Source organism: Phyllostomus hastatus, unplaced genomic scaffold (genome assembly GCF_019186645.2).
Source record: "Phyllostomus hastatus isolate PE091 unplaced genomic scaffold, TTU_PhHast_1.1 phas_scaffold_216, whole genome shotgun sequence".
NCBI classification, from domain to species: domain Eukaryota; kingdom Metazoa; phylum Chordata; class Mammalia; order Chiroptera; family Phyllostomidae; genus Phyllostomus; species Phyllostomus hastatus.
Window position 1 is genome coordinate 21,270,062 of NW_025334018.1, and position 18,188 is coordinate 21,288,249.

The following is an 18,188-nucleotide window of genomic DNA, read 5'->3' on the forward strand; positions in this document are numbered from 1 at the left end:
GCTGTTTGGGACTCCCCAGCGACCCAGTTGCATCGGCCGGACCATTACGGAACATGAAACTGACAGGCTGTCCCACGGGACAGACTCGCCAAGTCGGGCAAACGCGGCCGGGCTGGTTGTGGATGGAGCCACGGACCCCCGCCCCCACCCCTACCCCCAGAAGAGCACTCTGCTGAGAGGGGGTTCGGGCTCTGGGGAGCGCAAGGGAGATATTTACGATTCCTTCCGTTTCCTGTAACGTTGTTATCCAAGGACTGGAGGTTGCACCAGCACTGCAGCTCCTTCGATCTAAGGGGCCTCTGTTGTCTGAGGCGGGACATCTGTGAGTGTGAGGACTCACGGGCGTGTCGTGCGTGCACCGCCCGGAGAGAGAAACCCGCAGCCAGAGTCCGGCAGCATCCCGCCTGCCTCCTAAACGGAACGGAACGCCAGAGTGGCCGAAGCAAACGCGCACTGGAAGACACGGGCCCACGCGGCACCGGACGGCCACTGCGGAGCGGAAGCACGAGCTCCGGCCGGCACCCGCAGCGGGCCTGCGCGGCCGCCGGGCTCGCCGCCTGCAGACAGTGCCTCCCGTCCCCGACGCGTCAGTGGCCGCCGCAGCACCAGCAGGCCTGCCGGAGACTTCTCAGGGGCAAGGACTGCGGGTTTTGCCAGAGAGCAGTTTTGTGGATTAAGAGACGTCACGAAGGTGAGTCTGGGAGAACAGCACAGCGCCCGTACAGCCCTGTAAGAAAAAGAACCGTGGACGTGGAGCACAGTGTGGTGATGGTGGTGAGTTGGGGGGAGGGGGCTGGGGCCGGGAGAATATGGGGGGGTAAATGGTATCAGAAAATGCAATAGAATATCTTATTAATGAAAGAAAATAAAATAAAATAAAATGCCATCGGCAGCGGGCCTTACAGTTCCGGCCCCGCTCCCAGCCGCACGTTCTGGTTGAGAAGGAAAGGGCGGGGGCTGCGGTGAGCACGGGAAGGAAAACGACAGGATCCGAGACGGGCTGGGGGAGGCCTCGCGGATGCGCGGCACTGTGACATCAGGAAACACTGCAATGCCCCCCGACCTGGCGGGCGTCCCAGGGGGGGAAGCGGCTTCCCAGGAGCGAGGCGAGCAGCCCGTCCACTCAGATCCACAGCAGGTGGTCCTCCGAGTCTCACCTGGTCGGTCATCCATCTGTCTGCCCGCACCCTGACTCCCACCCTTACCTGCCCAGCGGGGTCTAGGGATGCCTCCTGCTCCCTCTCCATCACGGGGCTGACCCGGCGGTGGGGGGGGTGGAGGGAGTGTACACCACTCTTCCTTTCCACAGAGCGCATGCCTCGGGGACGTGCGGAGGGACCCAAGCTTACTACGGACGAGGCCCGGAGGTCTCCGGCTGGGAGGGTGGCTCAGGGTCACGGTGAGAACCACAGACTGTGGCGTGAGCCACCGGGACGGTTGTGTGAGACTGTGTGGCTCTGTCCCTTCTCCAAGCCTCACTCGTTCCATCTGAAAAAGGGCGATCATTGTTTGGGGTTCACAATATCAAGCAAAGTCTGACCACAAAGTGTTTGACACAGAGATCTGTCAAAAATATCCATGGTTTCTGTAAAACCAAATAGGAGTGTCCAACCCATGTTTTTTTGTTTGTTTGTTTGTTTGTTTTCTCTCCCAGGAAGGGCTCTGTGACCTGGTAGCTCTTTATTTTACTCAAGGTTCACAACGGAAACCAACGAGATTCTTACAGCTTAAACATGTGTTGAGGCAACCACGTTTTCAAGCAGCCAATGTGATGTGTAATGCACACATCATATAGAGCAAGGACGATATTGTGACCCAAGTTCTGTGTCATATTCACCTGGGGCCACAGGCTTCTCAAAGGGCCAGGGGCGTGGAGGGACAGAGACCACAGGGCTTCGAAGCCGGGGTGCTGGGGCTGGCAGCGACCCCAAGTGTGCAGAATGGGCCAGACGGCTCTCTCCACCTCCTCCACCCTCTTCCTTCCCACGAGCTGGACTCGGGCTGGGAGCCAGGCGTCCGGCTGATAACAGCTCCCGGGAGCTCAGGGTAACAGCTGAACTGGGAGGGATGAGGTTGGAAGACAGGAAAGTTTGACTGAAGGGCATCTCTTTGCTCCAGTGCAGGAGCCAGAGAAATGAGTATTGAAACAGTAGAGAAGTACATTATTCTCCTCTTAACTACTTTTCAAGCTCTTTCGGTGAATGACTCGTTGCACTAATACATGGAAATAAGGAAGCTGGAACAAATTTATTCTTCTCCATAATGCCTGTCTGGACACGCTGGGAACCCCATGTCCCCCAGGAGTCAGGGTTCTCCCCGCACAGCACCTCATTGTCACCCTGCAGGTGACACGTGACACGAAGCCCAGTGGGCCCTTCAGCTGGGCCCTGAGTTTTTCGGCCTTCGGGCGGCTGGGTGTCAGACAGCTCAACAAAGGTGTCACCGCCCACTCCCAACAAGACTGTGCTCCAGGCTCCTTATGACCCCCTCTGATGAAAGATATCCGGACGCCAGAGGGAAGACATTAACTCCGCCAAATTCGTGATGAAGTCTCTCTCTCTGTCGGATCGTTAATGACATTTCCACGGTTGTACAATGAACACAATCGGGGAGGAGACCGATTACATTGACTAAAGGGAAGCCATGGCAAATGACAAAGGGACATGTGACCGCTGGGGCCCTACGCTCACACTGGCTCTGGGCGGAGCATCATAACAGCGTCCGAGGGCAGGAAGTAAAATAACCCTCAGCGCGAGTCTTTCTGCACCTAGTGCAAACACAAGCCCAGGAGGCGAAATCACATGACGCTCTGAGCCCAACAGCTCAGACTTGAGTGATCTCACGTGTACGTTTCCCACGAAGTGGTGTTTTCGTGGTAAATGCTTATAGTCAGGGACAATGTCTGTCTTTTTCGTCATTAGCGTCACCCCCGATGAGGGTGGCTGGCATCGATATGCAAAAGACACTGTTGAGTGAAACCACAGAGGTCGGAAGCTGTGCACTGCGGAGACGCACATGGGCTTTCCCTAAGAAGAGCACCAGCTCCACCGCTCCGCGAGGGCTCGGCTTGCCAGGCTGCCTCGGGTGCCTGAGTCTCTGCAAAGTCGCACAGGCCTAATGAATGATGTGCTTGTGAGTGGCCTCCCTTTGCAAGGAGGATGACCGGAAGGATGTGCAGATTCTGAGCATCTTTGACTTCTAAGTGTTCAATTTAAAACAATTTAACACCATGAGAGCAGGCGGGCAGAGGGTGTATCGGCACCGCACAGCGTGTGGCCTCGGTCACTATTCCGCTGTCACCTCTCACCCTGCCACTGCCCTGGCCTCCCAGGCACCTACCTCCCTGCGTCCTCTCTTGCGTCCTACTAACCCACCCCCTGGCAAGTGAGGACGTGTCTCTTGTTCGCCCAGAGCTCCCCAGTGATTCGCCTCTGTCTCCGAATGAACTTGAACGCACTTGCGGTGGCCTGCAAAGTCCCCGCCCCCTGCGATCAGGCCTCTGTGACCCCCCCCCCCCCGCGGCCGCCCGCCCCCCCGACACACTCACCTGCTCCGGCCGCGCCGTTTCCGTGGCTCTCAGAGACCCATGCGCCCCCGGGGTGGGAGAAAGTCCGTTCCCGCAGTTTAACCACCCAGGGTGCGGTCTTTGATGGCAGCCCTCGCAAACCGACACGGTGTTCTTATGGAGACAAATACCGGTTCTGACGCCCAGAAACATTGGTGCACATGCCCGAGGTCGCACACGCAATGAGGGATTGATTCAGGTCCAGAGGTGGAGCTCCGGAGCCTCACCCTCAGCCATTAGCGGGGAGGGCGCCTGCCCGCCCCCCCCCCCCGCCCCGGCTGGCAGAAGGGGGTGGTCACCGCTGCCCGCGGGCCGCCCCAGCGCACCGGTGCTCCATAATTACTACCTGGGACACGCTATTGATCGGTCTCTTTGGAGATCACCAAACAAATTAATGTTGGGGTTACCAGGCATGGGAAGGAAATAATTACTCTGAGGTTAAAGGGGACACAGAACGTGGGCATTTACAGTGTTTCTTGAGTGTTATAAATACGTGAGAACATTCTTGAGACATTTTTTACTGCATGAGGCGAATTTTGAAAACTGCCTGTGATTTAGCAGCCCACGCTGACCCCTAGAAAACCGCTCAGCTTAATAGTGGCTGAGCTGTAATTTACTCGAGACGCAGAGGGAGAGAGAGCACTTTCACTGGGAATGGAAAATGTGCGAAATTATCGAGACCGAGTGGGAAGTGGGGGAATTTATACCAGAAGAGTAAATTAGGCATTACCCCTCCCTAACTTATCTTATTTAATGTAAAGCATGTCACATGTAATATAGAAATCTATAAATACATCGTGTATCACATATATCACATATATCATAAATAACATATTACCAGTCCATATATCTATAATCTATAAACCTATAAATATGTATTTTTCAGATACTGAAGACCCTTAATTTTTAATTAAGCTCTTCCTCCCTAACTCATATAGGTACATCAAGATGATAAGTAAATAGTGTTTTAACTTTTTAAAGTATATTAGTTTTAAAATGTTTTAAATTAAAATTTTAATTTTCCAAAAACTCAAGTCTCTTAATTTTAAAAGCATTTTTCAGGGGTGATTTGTAATGAACTTGTGCTGAGGAGCAGAACCACGGATGTCACAGCACAGAGCAAGGTGAGGCCCCCTCCTCATTCCTGCCACCGGCCACTGCTCCGCTGTGAGTAATGACAGTGACCTTCAGTGCCTGCACTCTGTCTACGGTATACGGGAAGGAGTTATGGCAAAGGAGAAAGGACAGCCACTTAAAACAATCTTTAGCTCTGGTTGGTGTGGCTCAGTGGATTGAGTGCTGGGCTGTGAACCAAAGGGTTGTGGGTTCGATTCCCAGCCAGGCCACATGGTTGTGGTCTGGGTCCCCAGTAGGGGGCAACCACACATTGGCGTTTCTCTCCCTCTCTTTAAAAAACAAAACAATCTTTGGGTTAGGAGGTGAAAGTAAGGCGAGAGGAGACAGCTCTAATTCTGACTGTTTTCAAATAACCACGACCTGGACCCACTACCAAATTTGCGGGGCCTGGCAGAAAACGGAAATGCAAGGCCGCTTGTTGAAAAATGATCCACTTGAAGCCGGTGACAGCAGGTCACTAGACCAAGTGCCGGGCCCGAGAAGCCAGGGTCCTGGGGGACCACCCAGACCCCAGGCCGTGAGGCCTGTTCTCACTGAGACCCCGGATCACGGTTTCTCCATAAACTCAGGGACCCAGTCAGCTGACCTCCAGGGCCCCTCACAGTTTTTAGGGGTCTCTTACGACTAGAACACACTGTATGCTTCTCAGACGAAAAGATTATAGTGTTCACCCGATGGAGCGGAATGTTGTGAACTTTTTTCTCTAGTCGTAATTACCTACCAAAATGTTTTCTGTGATTTGTAGCCTTGACTTGGAGGAGAAAAACCCGACCCCTGAATGGGATTCTTCATGACTCCCGTCCCAGGTGTCCCAAGGAACACTCCGGAAATCTCAGCTGCCAGAGAGAAGGGACAGCGTAGGACCGGTGCACAAAGGAGAAAGAAGACAATGTGTCCGCCCTGTCTTTTCGACCTTGAGGCTGGGAAGTGGACAATTGCGGCCCTTTCATTTTCGTGTTCCACTTTAGGACCTCGGAGCGCACTCAGCCACGTCAGTTATGCCATCGAGCCATCCTGGGTTCTTCGGGGCTTTGTGATGTAATAACTAAACAAAAAAGTGTCTCCTCTAAAAAAGCATTGAGTGCAGCCCATTTTCCCCTTTCTCGACGTGTCAGACTCTGACGCCCTTGCAGTGGGAGGTGTTCCGGCACGACAGAGGCGTGCAGGGGCTCGGGACGCCAGGGTGCAGGACGAGAGAGAGAGACAGGGGGACAGAAAGGGCAACAAGGGAGCTACAGCGATGTCCTTTTAAGAGGAAGCCTCATTTTAGAAGGAAGAACTCCCAAAAGCTAAATGAAGCGACTGCGGTGATGCTTCAGGAGAAAGAAACCATGGTGGCAGGTGTCTGTCCGCCCTTCGGGAGCGGCTCTGGGCGGGACGTGCAGTCTGAGACTAACCCAATGACAGCTCAGGATGCTCAGTTTTCTGGTCTGCGGGTCCCCGCGGTAGACTGCACCGGGGAGCGGGCAGGAATGGGATTCCCATTGTGCCACCCAAGGCTCCGCCTCCCTGTGGATGGGGCTGGTCGTCCGCCCACACCCGGCTTTGCCGTGGCTCCGTCCTGGGACTCCGACCTTACTTGGTGGAAGCTGTGCACACCCGTGGATGTTACGTCCTGCGGTCTCCCTCGAAGCCCCAACAGGGGACTGGCCACCAAGTCCCAAGCACAACCCCGTACCCCAGTTAGCACGGACTCCCTACCCGCCGGGGGAGGCGGGTCCAGTTCCCGCATGTTGGCTCTGAGGCAACACACTTTGTTTGTTTTACTTGTCCCGCAACTCTGGCCTCCTTAGCCTTCGACGTTCTGTTATCCCCCTTACATTTTAGCAGCTCCTTTCAAACCTCTGCTGCCACGGCCGCAGTTAAAATCTCAGCAATCTCTCATCCGTGCTGTAGCAGCGCGTCCTCAGTTAGTCTCCAGCCTCCGACTCAAACGTAACTTCTCAGTTTTTGATACACAGAATCGCCATGTTTTCCCCGATTGCTCTGAACCAGCAAAGAATAAGAGCCTGGAGGGCAGAGTTAAAGAATCGTCATTATTGCCGTGACTGCATTATTCCCAGACGTAGACACGAGGACTCCAGGAACAGTGGGACGTGACAGAACCCATGCGTGTACGGTCAGTTAATTTTGGACGAAGGAGCCAAGACCGCACCGTGGGGAAAGGGCAGTGTCTCCAGCTAACGGTGCTCGGGAGCCTGGCCAGCCAGCCGCAGGCGAAAGGGATGGAGGCGGCCGCTGTCGTGCACCCCACACGAAGGTCCGCTGAGAACGGATTAATGTGGGGCCTGACACAGTAAAACTCCTGGAAGACGAACAGGGGTAAGCTCCCTGCTATAGATCTGGCAATGATTTTTTTGGATTGGAGCAAAAATAAACGAGTGGGATTATATCGAACTAAAAAGCTCCTGCATGGCAAAGGAAACCATCAACAGAATGGACGGGCAACCTACGGAGCAGGAGGAAATATTTGCAAACTGCTTATCTGATAAGGGGTTGCTATCCAAAATATAGGAGCATCTCATACTACCTGCCTAACCTCAGCCCAGTGCTGCTAATTGCTCGCAATTCCTTAAAAAAAAATTCTGACGAAGTCTTACCTTGAGACCCCTTCCCTCTCCTTCACTGCCCTCCAGACGCCGGACTGCCTTTCACTTCTTGCGGGGCGTCAGGCTTTCCCCGCCCCAGGACCTTTGCACATGCTGTTTCACGCAGCCCCCAAAGCGCTCCCTTCGCTTATTTGGCTACTTCTTATGTTCTGGGTGCTCGGTAGTGCTTCCTGCTTACTCAGTTTACCCAGCCCTGGCCAGCGGCAAAGCTGGTCGGAGCACTGTCCTGGGCACCAGAGGGCAGTGGGTGCGATCCGTGGTCAGGGCACATGCCCAGGGTGAGGGTTCGGTCCCTGGTCGGAGCCCGTACGGGAGGCAACCGATGGGTGGTCTTCTCTCCCATCGATGTTTCTCTCTCTCCCTCTGCCCCTCTCTCCAGACATCAATAAACAGACCCTCAGGTGAGGATTTAGAAACATCGATGCTCCACGTGGTTCTCTTAGTTGTCTCTGCATTGTAACGCTCACCGGTTTGCAGTTTTGCATTGTTATGGGGGTGTCCCTCAGAGAGGGCGTGCTGAAGTCCTGACCCCCAGCACCTCAAAATGTGCCCTTCTTTTTGAAATAGGGTCTTTACAGAGGCGGCCCCGTTAAAACAAGGTCCCCGGGGTGGGCCCTCATCCGTTATGACTGGCGTCCTGCGAACAGAGCAAGTCTGGACGCAGAGACGGGCCCGCGGCAGGAAGAGGACCTGAACACGCAGAGGGAGGGGCGGCCCCGTGCCCGGGGCGATGCCTCTGTCCGAGGAACACCAGGGCTGCCAGCCAGCGGCAGAGGCCGGGAGAGGCCAGGAGGGACCCTCCCTTACAGCCCGCACGGAGCAGGGGGTGCTGCCGACACCCTGACCTCGGACGTCCTGCCCCTGGGCCTGCGAGGCGGGACATTTCTGTTGCTCTAAGCCACCGAGTTCCGGGCACTTCCTGATGGCCGCCCTGGAGATGAACGGTGCATCGGTTGGGATGTATTTATTATTTACGGACGATGTTGGTGTTTTCACGGCACTTTCAGCTTACTGAGGGCAGGTCGCCTTTCTCTGATTTTCCGATGCTGTTCTCACTGCCCAGGTGACGGTGTCCGGCACCACCTGTCAGCCATGGGGCATGTGGACTAGCACAGGAATGGATGCGTGAATGGAGATTTTCAAAGCAAAGAGGTTCAAAAGATTTCACAACCTCAGATGGTTCAAACACACCACTTAAAAGCGATAATTTAATCTTAAAATCAGTAATCATAATACTTCAAGTAGAAAGAGAACATCTTTTGTGCATAATTATCAGATGCCTCATTTAAGCAGCTCTGATGAGCTCTTTAAATTGCGCGTTCAGGGATGACTTCCCCCGAATGAGAGAGCATTGTTCTTCTGATCTTACCCAAAAATTACCCTGTTACGATTTAGAACAAAAAATACAAACAGTCTCTTCAATCTCCATGACTTACATTAAGAGAAATATAAACAGGAACTGCGGAAGCTCAGTTTTGACCTTTGGCATGTATGTAATAAGAGTGTTGTCCCGAGAGGCTAAGGTTGCAGGTTCGATCCCCAGTCAGGGCACATACAAGCATCAGCCAATGAATGCGTCAAAAAGTGGAACAACAAATTGATGTGTATTTTTTCTTTCTCCAAAAAAATCAGTAAATAAAAATTAAAAAAAAAACCAGTTACACTCGCTGAGGATGGTGAACGCACACCCACAGCTGTCCTGTTTAAAAGGACCTCATTGCTCAGTAACCCGATGATGGGGATCATCGAGGCATCATCAACCCCCACGGAGCTGTCATAGAAAAGGAGGCAGGACCGAAGAAGCAGTGTGCTTGCCGCTGGCCTCCTGCTCCAGCAATTTCTAATTCACGTGTCTTTCCACGAATCACCACACACACACACGGATATACTACACATGCGCACATGCACCTGTGTGCATAAACAGGAACCCACATGTGTGTCAATGTCTATTTATAGTCACATACATGCATTCCATGTGGAGCCTTTCTTAATACACCTTTGTTAACGATGACCATTAGCTTGCTTTATCTCAGCCTGAACTCATGGATGGGCACTGGGGTGCGGGCAGGGAGGGGAACAGGGGGAGACTGATGCAGAATTTAATGCTTTTTGGTGGGGGGGACTCAGAGTAAATAGGCTAAGTCAGCTGTGTATAATTTATTCTCACACTTCCCAGCAATGTACATCTGGCAGATTAATTCCCCTTTTCCACAGATGGGAAATCGGGGCTCAGAATTTTAAATGCTAAAATGCCTGTATTTGCTTTTTACAGTATGCTCAGAACTTACTTCTACCTCGATGCCTCCAACCGTTTATCCAAAGCCGTTATTACATAAAACGCCCGGAACCGCGATTTCTGAGTTTGTGAGCTGGATGCCAGACTCGTGCTGCCAGAATGGCTCTGGTCCAGGCAACGTCCACTTCTCCCCGAAGGTGGCCTGTCCCTCTGCAGCTGGTTTTTAAACAGTGAGACAGTCTCCTGGATCAGCAGACCGCTCTGCTGGGGGGAAGGAACCAGACAGAACGGAACCTGTGCTTTGGGAAGCAGCTGTTGCAAGAAGGCGGGTGTGGAGTGAAAGGTACGTGTCACCTGAGGGCCGATCTTTCTTCTAGGTCAAAGGCAAGTGGGTTATCTGGCTGTGGTCCCAGCACAACAGATCTCGATGCCAAGGTGCCCAGTTGTCACACTTCATGTTACCCACAAGGCCATCGCAGCACACGTCACGACCGGTCCAGGAGACCCACCCGGGCGCTGCAGGGACCGGTCCCCCGGGCGGCGAGGATGAGAGGCAGTCTCCCCGGCACACGGTGCCGGGGCAGGGGGGTGTCCCCAGGCGACGGGGCGAAAGCGCAACCCTGCTCTCCCATCCCGCACCGTAACTGCCTCGATGTGGGTTCGAGTCCTGGGCCGCAACGTGGAGGCTCTGGGAAGAACGCACGGGGTACATCCGCATGACCTTGGGCTCAGTGATGGACTGCTGGACACGACGCCAGAGGCATGGACAACGAGAGAAACACGAAATATGCTGAACATCGTCAGAAGTAAAAACTTCTAGGTTTCGGCCCTGGCTGGTGTAGCTCAGTGGACTGAGCACGGGCTGGGAACCAAAGTGTCGCAGGTTCGATTCCCAGTCAGGGCACATGCCTGGGTTGCAGGCCACAACCTCCAGCAACCACACATTGATGTTTCCCTCTCTCTCTTTCTCCCTCCCTTCCCTCTCTAAAAATAAATGAATAAAATCTTAAAACAAAACAAAACAAAACAAAACAAAAAACCCTTCTAGGTTTCAAAGCACATTATCCAGAAACTGAAAAGAAATATTTGCAAGTCATAACCTAATCAGGATTCAGATCTAGAATATACAAATAACTTACAATTCAATGATAAAGAGACACAACTTTAACAATGCACAGAAGATCTGACATTCTCTCCAGAGAATACACACAACGGCCAGCAAGCACCCGAAAAGGCACAGCAGGAAGTGCGGTTCAAGCAGCAGCGACCCCAGTCCCTCCACAAGGGCGCCAAGGAATAGAAGAAAAGAGCAGAAGACAGCAGGAGTGACGGGCGGTGGGGCAGTCAGGGCTGCACCCACGGCTGGTGGGCACGGAGAGTGGTGCGGGACACCCTCCTCGGAGACAGTCTCGCAGCTCCGGAAACGGTTCCGTGTCGCTGCGATGCGACCCCGTCATTTCTCTCCCAGGCGTAGGCCCCGGGGGGAATGAGGACACACACTCACACACACACACTTGTACAGCAGCGTTACTCGTGAAAGCCGAAGGTGAAAACGGCCCCAGGTCTGTCATGAGAGGATACACCAACATAACGGACAAAGAAAGGGCGGTCTCTCCATGCAATGGGGTGTTTCTGACCATAAACGAAAATAGCGTATTCACAAATGCTGCAACGTGAGTGAACCTTGAAAACATTATAGGAAGGAAGCCAGAGACAAAGGTCACGTGTTATATGATTCTGTTAATATGAAATACCCAGAATAGGCAGGTCTGGATGGGCAGATAGGCAGAAAAAGCCAAGTAGTGATTTCTTCGGCCTGAGGGAGTGGGGGCAGGGCGGGGAGCGACAGCCGAAAGGCAGGTGATGAAAAGTCCACGCAGAGAGGGGGTCGCACAGTGTGAACTCCCTCCCAGAGCCCCACGAGGGCGCCCTCTGGCTGCCTTAGCGGCTGCCCCGCATGGGCAGGAGGGAGGGGGGAGGCAGGGCTTCCAGCTGTCAGCAAGCACGGACAAGGGAGCCAGCGTCGTCACTGCAAACGGTTTAACAATTCCACAGGCCGGTATTTAAGACAAGGGTTGAGGCTTGCATTTATAGATGTGCTCATGTCTCCTGTTGAAACAAAAGAATCTGAACTAACACAGTTAAGATGCTTCACGTGTCTGGGTGTTTGGGTGTGGCACTCATTGTAGGGCTTATACCCAAACGAAGAAGTCTGTGTGTGCAACGTCACGTGCAGGACCCAACGCCTCCGACTTTGCTCGAGTCCGGAGCAACATCTATTCCCTGAACCTAGCAAATACTCCATTACTATCACGTACTCAGTGGTCAAACACGGCCATAGAAGGAACAGGAAATCGCTGTGCATGGCTGCTAGAACTGGGATGTGAGTCTAGGGAGCGGGGCAGTGGGCTGTGCCGTTTTCACCACCGTGGGTCCCGAGCACAGGGACTGAGCCTCGCGCACAGTAGACGTTTGGTTAATAAAGGGAAGAATAAATCTGATAAACGCCGTGTACTCTAAAAAGAAGAGCTAGATAGGAGCAGTGAAGACGGTGTAAAAAAATATCAAAACAATTTTACTAGAGGGAATACGATTGTATAATGGCATTTAATTTAATAACTCAAATAATAATAATCTAAATCTATTTTGGTACCTTTTTTAAATTGTGGAAAACAAGTGCTTAACGTTTAACAAACCAACTTCGGAACAGTCATCAGTAATGTTTAATAATATTAAACCATTTTTCTGTTTATTTCGAATTCCTTATATCGAAGGGAATCACGTCCAGAGAAAATGATGACGAAACCCAGGTGAACGCGGCGTCGCATTGGAACCCGCTCCAGAGGCCTGAGCTCCGTGCAGGAAAGGAACAGACCACGGCCCGTCCTTTCATATGAAACTTTTTATTAAAATCGAGTCTTTATAATATATTTAAAATGACATGTCCACAGACAAATACGCAAGAGAAAAATTTCTATATTTCATTATTGGCATATAAATTTAAGAACATAATTGAAACTAAGCCAAAGATTTATACATATACATACATGTATATATAGACATATAGATATCTCCCAACTTACATCAGCGATCTGGAATACCTGAGCTCAGCTGGTCGGTCTTCCAGACAGTGTGGAGCGTCTTGCGCCCACTGCGTCAAGGGCACGGCCCATCCGGAGAGAATGACTTTGTCGAAGCGGTGCTCCCTCCCGAAGGTCACGGAAGTCTCCCGCGGGGTCAAGGGTCCTCTTCGCAGGGCTCTTTGGAGCAGAGGTCACTCTGCGATGAGAGGAAGGACTCCCACGTGGCGAGGCACTGGGTGAGGAGAACACACAGCACGAGCAGATGAGCCGCAGTTCACGGTCAGTGTCAAAGGATGGAAGCCCTCCCCTCTGGCCTACAGCAACCTGCCTCCCTCCGCCCTGCCGCCACTTGCCAGGATGCTCGTCATTTTCTACCTGTTTTCATTCTTAATGAGGGAAACTGTTGCTCAGCGAGGGGGAAGCCTCTACAAGGGGAAAAGACTAGCATGGACTCGCTGGCTGAAACAATGCGCTGCTACCCCGCTGTCCCGGGTACGCAGGAGGAGGCGGACCTTCCGGTTGGAGGGGGCAGCTGTGAGGTGTGGGGCAGAGGGGCGGAGACCCGGGTGCACCATAATCGGATCCGAACCCCACGGCGGCACCTGCGAGTGTGCGCCAGCCAGCCATCTCTACCAGAGTGTCTGCAGCCGTAGCTCAGGTTCATGGTCGTGCGTGCTGACCACCGAAGCAATTGCTAGGAAAAGTTAAATTTACGTCATCTGTATAAATCTCTAGGCAGGATGAACGCCTAGCACAAACCAAGTGCTCAAAAAATGAGCAGTTATGTAACGGTGGTCTGTTGGGCACCGAGACTTGGTCGTTAACAGGCCACAGGAAGTGCAAGAGGGTCAGAGAGGCTGGAGATGGTGACGGTGACCACACGGTGACATGGCCCACACGGTGACATGGCCCACACGACCACTGGGCCCAGGGCTCCTCTTCCAGCGGCCTGGCCTCGGCTGTCTGGGCGAAGTTTATCCGCAGAACAATCTGAACAGTCTGTGTGTTGCACACAGAGGGAGAAAGACGAGGACGCCCGTAGTTCTCGTCCAAAATAACGTGGGGGGTAGTACAGCGGCACTTTTAAAGCGGTGGAGGAGAACACATTGTCCACTTAGAATTCCCCTCGAAAACAAAAGTAGAATAAAGATATTTGCAGACTTTCAAAAGCTACAGGATTTATCATCAACAGACCAAAACGTTTTTATTTTTAAGTCTAGAAGGCGGAAAAGAGATGAGTGGATAAAAAGAAGGAGCTGTGCAAAGGCGTGAAAAGCCTTAGATACAGTGACCGCATGGCTGCATACGGAACAGTTTACTACTTAAATATGTTTAAAATATAACTGACCACCTAACTGATAATAGTAATATGATCTTGTGAGAATTATAATCGATGATGAGTGAAATGTAGGACAAAAAGCGCATACAGCCCTGGCTGGCGTAGCTCAGTGGATTGAGCGCAGGCTGCAAACCAAAGCATCTCAGGTTCGATTCCCAGTCAGGGCACATGCCTGGGTTGCAGGCCACGGCCCCCAGCAACCGCACATTGATGTTTCTCTCTCTCTTTCTTCCTCCCTTCCCTCTCTAAATAAATAAACAAACAAATAAATAAATAAATAAAATCTAAAAAAATAGCTTAAAAAAAGCGCCTACAGGCCAGGAGAAAGAAGTGGAAGAATATAAGTGCAGACACTGGAGTGACAGGCGGGCTGCTGTGATATCACCTGAAGACAGAATAGAAATCACATCCAATGAGCCTGAAAGTCACCACTAAAATAATAAAACCAACGGTCAGACCTAATCGACCAACAAAAGATCTAAAATGACATGATGCAAAATTGTCTACTAATCCAAAGGAAGGCATGACGAGGAACATGGGAGCAAGGAACAGAGGAACAAATAAAAGATGAATTGCAAAATAACAGATTATGCAAAAAGTCTCAATACGTTTAAAAACAGTCAAATCATATGAAGTTTATTCTCTGAACGTAATAGAATTAAATTAGAAACCAGTAATAGAAAGAGATCTGAAAAATCCCCAGATAGTTGAAATATAGACAAGACACTTACAAATAATCTCTTGTATCAAAGAAGAAACTAAAAGGGAATTTAGAAGTATTTTGAACTGAATAAAAATGAAAACACAACATACAAAAATTTGGGGATGGACGAAGGCAGGACACAGATAAACTTACAGCACTAAATGCTTACATTGGAAAAGAAGAGAGGTCTTAAATGAATGATTTAAATGTCTACCTTAAAAAACTCAAAAAAGAACAAATTAAACCCAAAGTAAGCAGGAAAACGAACCAACCAACCGACCAGAAAAGATCAGAGTGGGAATCAATGCAACATAAACAAGAATAATACAGACAACCAAAACTCACTCCGGAGAAAACAGACCACCCAGGTGAATGTGAGTGTGGTGTTAAATACCTCACACACACACACACACACACACACACGCACACACAACTCCAGGCCCAACTGGCTTCTATCAAACATTTAAGGAAGAATTTGTATTAATTCTACACAACCCCTTCCAGAAAACTGAAGACACAGAAAAGCTTCCAACTCACCCAAACCAAAGATACGATAAGAAAACTACAAACCATCACCTCTCATAAACATGGATGCAAAAACCTAAGCCAAATTTCCGCAAGTCAAATTTGTGACCAAACGGGCTGATGAGATCCAGCACTTGGATAGAAACGGATTCCCCACCCACCTCGTGGGAACTCTCTGCCCCCACGAGCACCCCTGCCCTTTGCAGATGACGGAGTGTCTCCGAGCAGGCGCACAGTCGGTAGGTACTCAGTAAACGCACATGACTACGGAGAAGAGTATCCTGGCCCCCGAAAACCCTGCATCTTCAACCCAACCATGAATCAGTCAACATGCTGACTCGTGCGGTGCTCGAACTTTGTTCTCCCAGAAAGCTCGTCCCTGCCTCGGGCCGCTGGGTACTGAGTGGGGTCGCCAGGCCGGCGGAGCTGAGGCTGTGACCCCGACGGTGCAGCTGCTGACGCTACCAGATCCGTTGTGGAATTTTGGCAGCACATTTTTTACTAAATAAATGTGAACTACCGCCTGCTGCCCATGTTGAATATTAAGTCATTACACATTTACCCAGTTAATACACATAAATCTATCTAAAATAATAAAAGACAGTATCTAACACTTGTCGATCTTTTTACTTTCGTGCGTTTTCAAGCATGGCAAAACTCAGTAAGAACTTAAGAAACGGATTGTTTATACGACAAAGTGAAACAATGCAGTTCAGTCCAGGACACTGATAATTGGGGGATATAAAGAGTCATCAAAACAACAACAACAAAAATCTGAAAACCTAGGGTGAGATTTGTTCACCGTTGCAAATTACATTTTTAAAAAGCTATTAGGCTTCCCATTGTTTTCTATCAAGGACTTGATTTTTTTCCCCTACTTTTAAATCTTCACAATTAGTGAAGTGAACGGAAATCTATCAAAATTAGCGCGGCACCCAGAGGTACTTGTACGATCATTGCAGAATCAGCCGCGGGAACTCCACTTTCAGTGGAGTCCTCACTATTCTGTTGGCTGCGCCACGGACACACGGCGGGCCAGTGCCTGTCCTGTCCACGCTGCCGGCCACGTTTATCACAAGTTCCCCTTCGCTGGGAATCCGGCACTTCTTCCCCTGGGGGCGGAGCCAAGGGCCCCAAACTGCCGCTTCTTTCTTGCAGGAGGGGCTACGCTGAGCCTGAGCTGGGGAAACAGACCCCACAGGTACACAAAAGCCCTCTGTCCCTACACACCTGCTTCGAGGCCCCTCGAAGACACAGACGGTACACTTAGACAATGTTTTGATTCCAAAGGAAGTTTAATTCTACATTTAAGAGTCAGTATTTCCAAGTCGGTGGGATGGGAGGAGTTTCCACCCCTCTGCGTGACCTCAGGCAAACCCCTGCCCCCTCTGGGCCTGTGCATGCGCTCCCAGAGGAGGGGGCTGGGACCACGGGTGTCCATCACCTTTCCTCCTAGAACCAGAGGGGCGGGTGTCCGGGGGCTGCCTGACATCACCTACGACTCACAAACACACCTTGCTCCGCGGGGCATGGCCGAGAATGCATCAAAAGCAGAATTTTACTTCTCCCCTTGGTCTTTGATATGCGTGGGATAATTATCAGTACAAAGAATTTCCAGAGATGCGCCCACAAATGAGACATATTCTCAGTTACTGCTACAGCTACCAGTAGTCTGCACTCACTGAAACCTCATCACATGCTGGGCACTGAGTTAAGCATTCTATATATATTATCCGTCTATGGAGCAGCTTGCAACTTACTGGGTTGGCCAAAAAGCTGTCCCCCACCACTCCCTGCTGTAAGATGGCTCCAGTAGCGCTTAGTTGTCTTTAAGTTTATCGGAAACAATGTTGTTAGGCTGGACTGTGACGGTTGTCATATCAGTCTTCATTTAAAATTTTTTTATCAAAATTGAATTTCTGTGTAGCCATTTTAATATTGAAGATGGAAGAAGATAAGCAACAACTCGGTAGAGTATGCTTTATTACTTCAGGAAAGGTTCAAACACTACCGAAATGAAGAAGAGATCTGTGCGGTGTGTGGAGAAGGTGCCGTGGCTGGTCAAAGGTGTCAAGGGTGGTCTGTGGGGTTTCCTGCTGGAGATTTCTCACTGGACGGTGCTCCACGGTCGGGTGGGCCAGCTGAAGTTGATAATGATCAAATTGAGACATTCATTGAAAACAATCAACGTTGTACCACGTAGGAGATAGCCAACATACTCAAAATAGCCACATTAATAAAGTTACCCATGAACCTGGCTGGCGTAGCTCAGTGGATTGAGCGCGGGCTGCAAACCAAAGTGTCGCAGGTTCAACTCCCAGTCAGGGCACGTGCCTGGGTTGCAGGCCACGGCCCCCAGCAACCGCACATTGATGTTTCTCTCTCTCTCCCTCCCTCCCTCCCTCCCTCTCTAAAAAAATAAATAAATAAAATCTTTTAAAAAAAGCTTTTTTTTTAAAAAAAATAAAGTTACCCATGAAAATGAAAAATGTGTCATTTATTTTACGGAAAAAACAGAATGGACTTTTTGGCCAACCCAATACTTGCTATGTTGGCAGTTTCACACTCCAGGGAAAGAAGCCCCACCTTAAAGGAGCAGCTGGCTGAGACTCCAGGAGAGTATTTCCGAATATGAAAGCTTCAAAGTCAGTCAGTCCTGTTAGTGGCTTACCAGGAACACTGAAATTTGCTTCTCGGCTTTTTCTTCCATCTTCCTTCACGCTGTTCCGCACACACACACCTCGGTACATCTTCACACCCAGACAGACCCACGGGGCAGTCACCGTGATTCCTAGCACCTCGGAGAAGAGGACACTGGAATACGGAAAAGTCTTCCAGGTCTCTCAGCTCAAGGCCACGGGCCACCTGCCAAAGCCCACATTCTCGGCCACCACGTGGTAACACCAACACATGGTTTAACACCCTCGTGGGTGAGGCTGCAGCCCCGCTCACGGAACAGCTACCAGAAAACCTGGTTTGGTCTGGACTCAC

The 18,188-nt window shown here is 50.9% G+C and overlaps 1 protein-coding gene across 1 annotated transcript in view; it reads right to left on the reverse strand.

The window, feature by feature from the left end:
• Positions 1–12,503: 12,503 nt before the first annotated feature.
• The window catches only part of SNX7 (sorting nexin 7), a 62,944-nt gene continuing 57,259 nt past the window's right edge, over positions 12,504–18,188 (reverse strand). Inside the window, exon 9 of the mRNA XM_045816798.1 lies at positions 12,504–12,862. Within this exon, the coding sequence (XP_045672754.1) occupies positions 12,785–12,862 (78 nt within the window). The 3' untranslated portion in view covers positions 12,504–12,784. The remainder of the gene's footprint in view (positions 12,863–18,188) is intronic.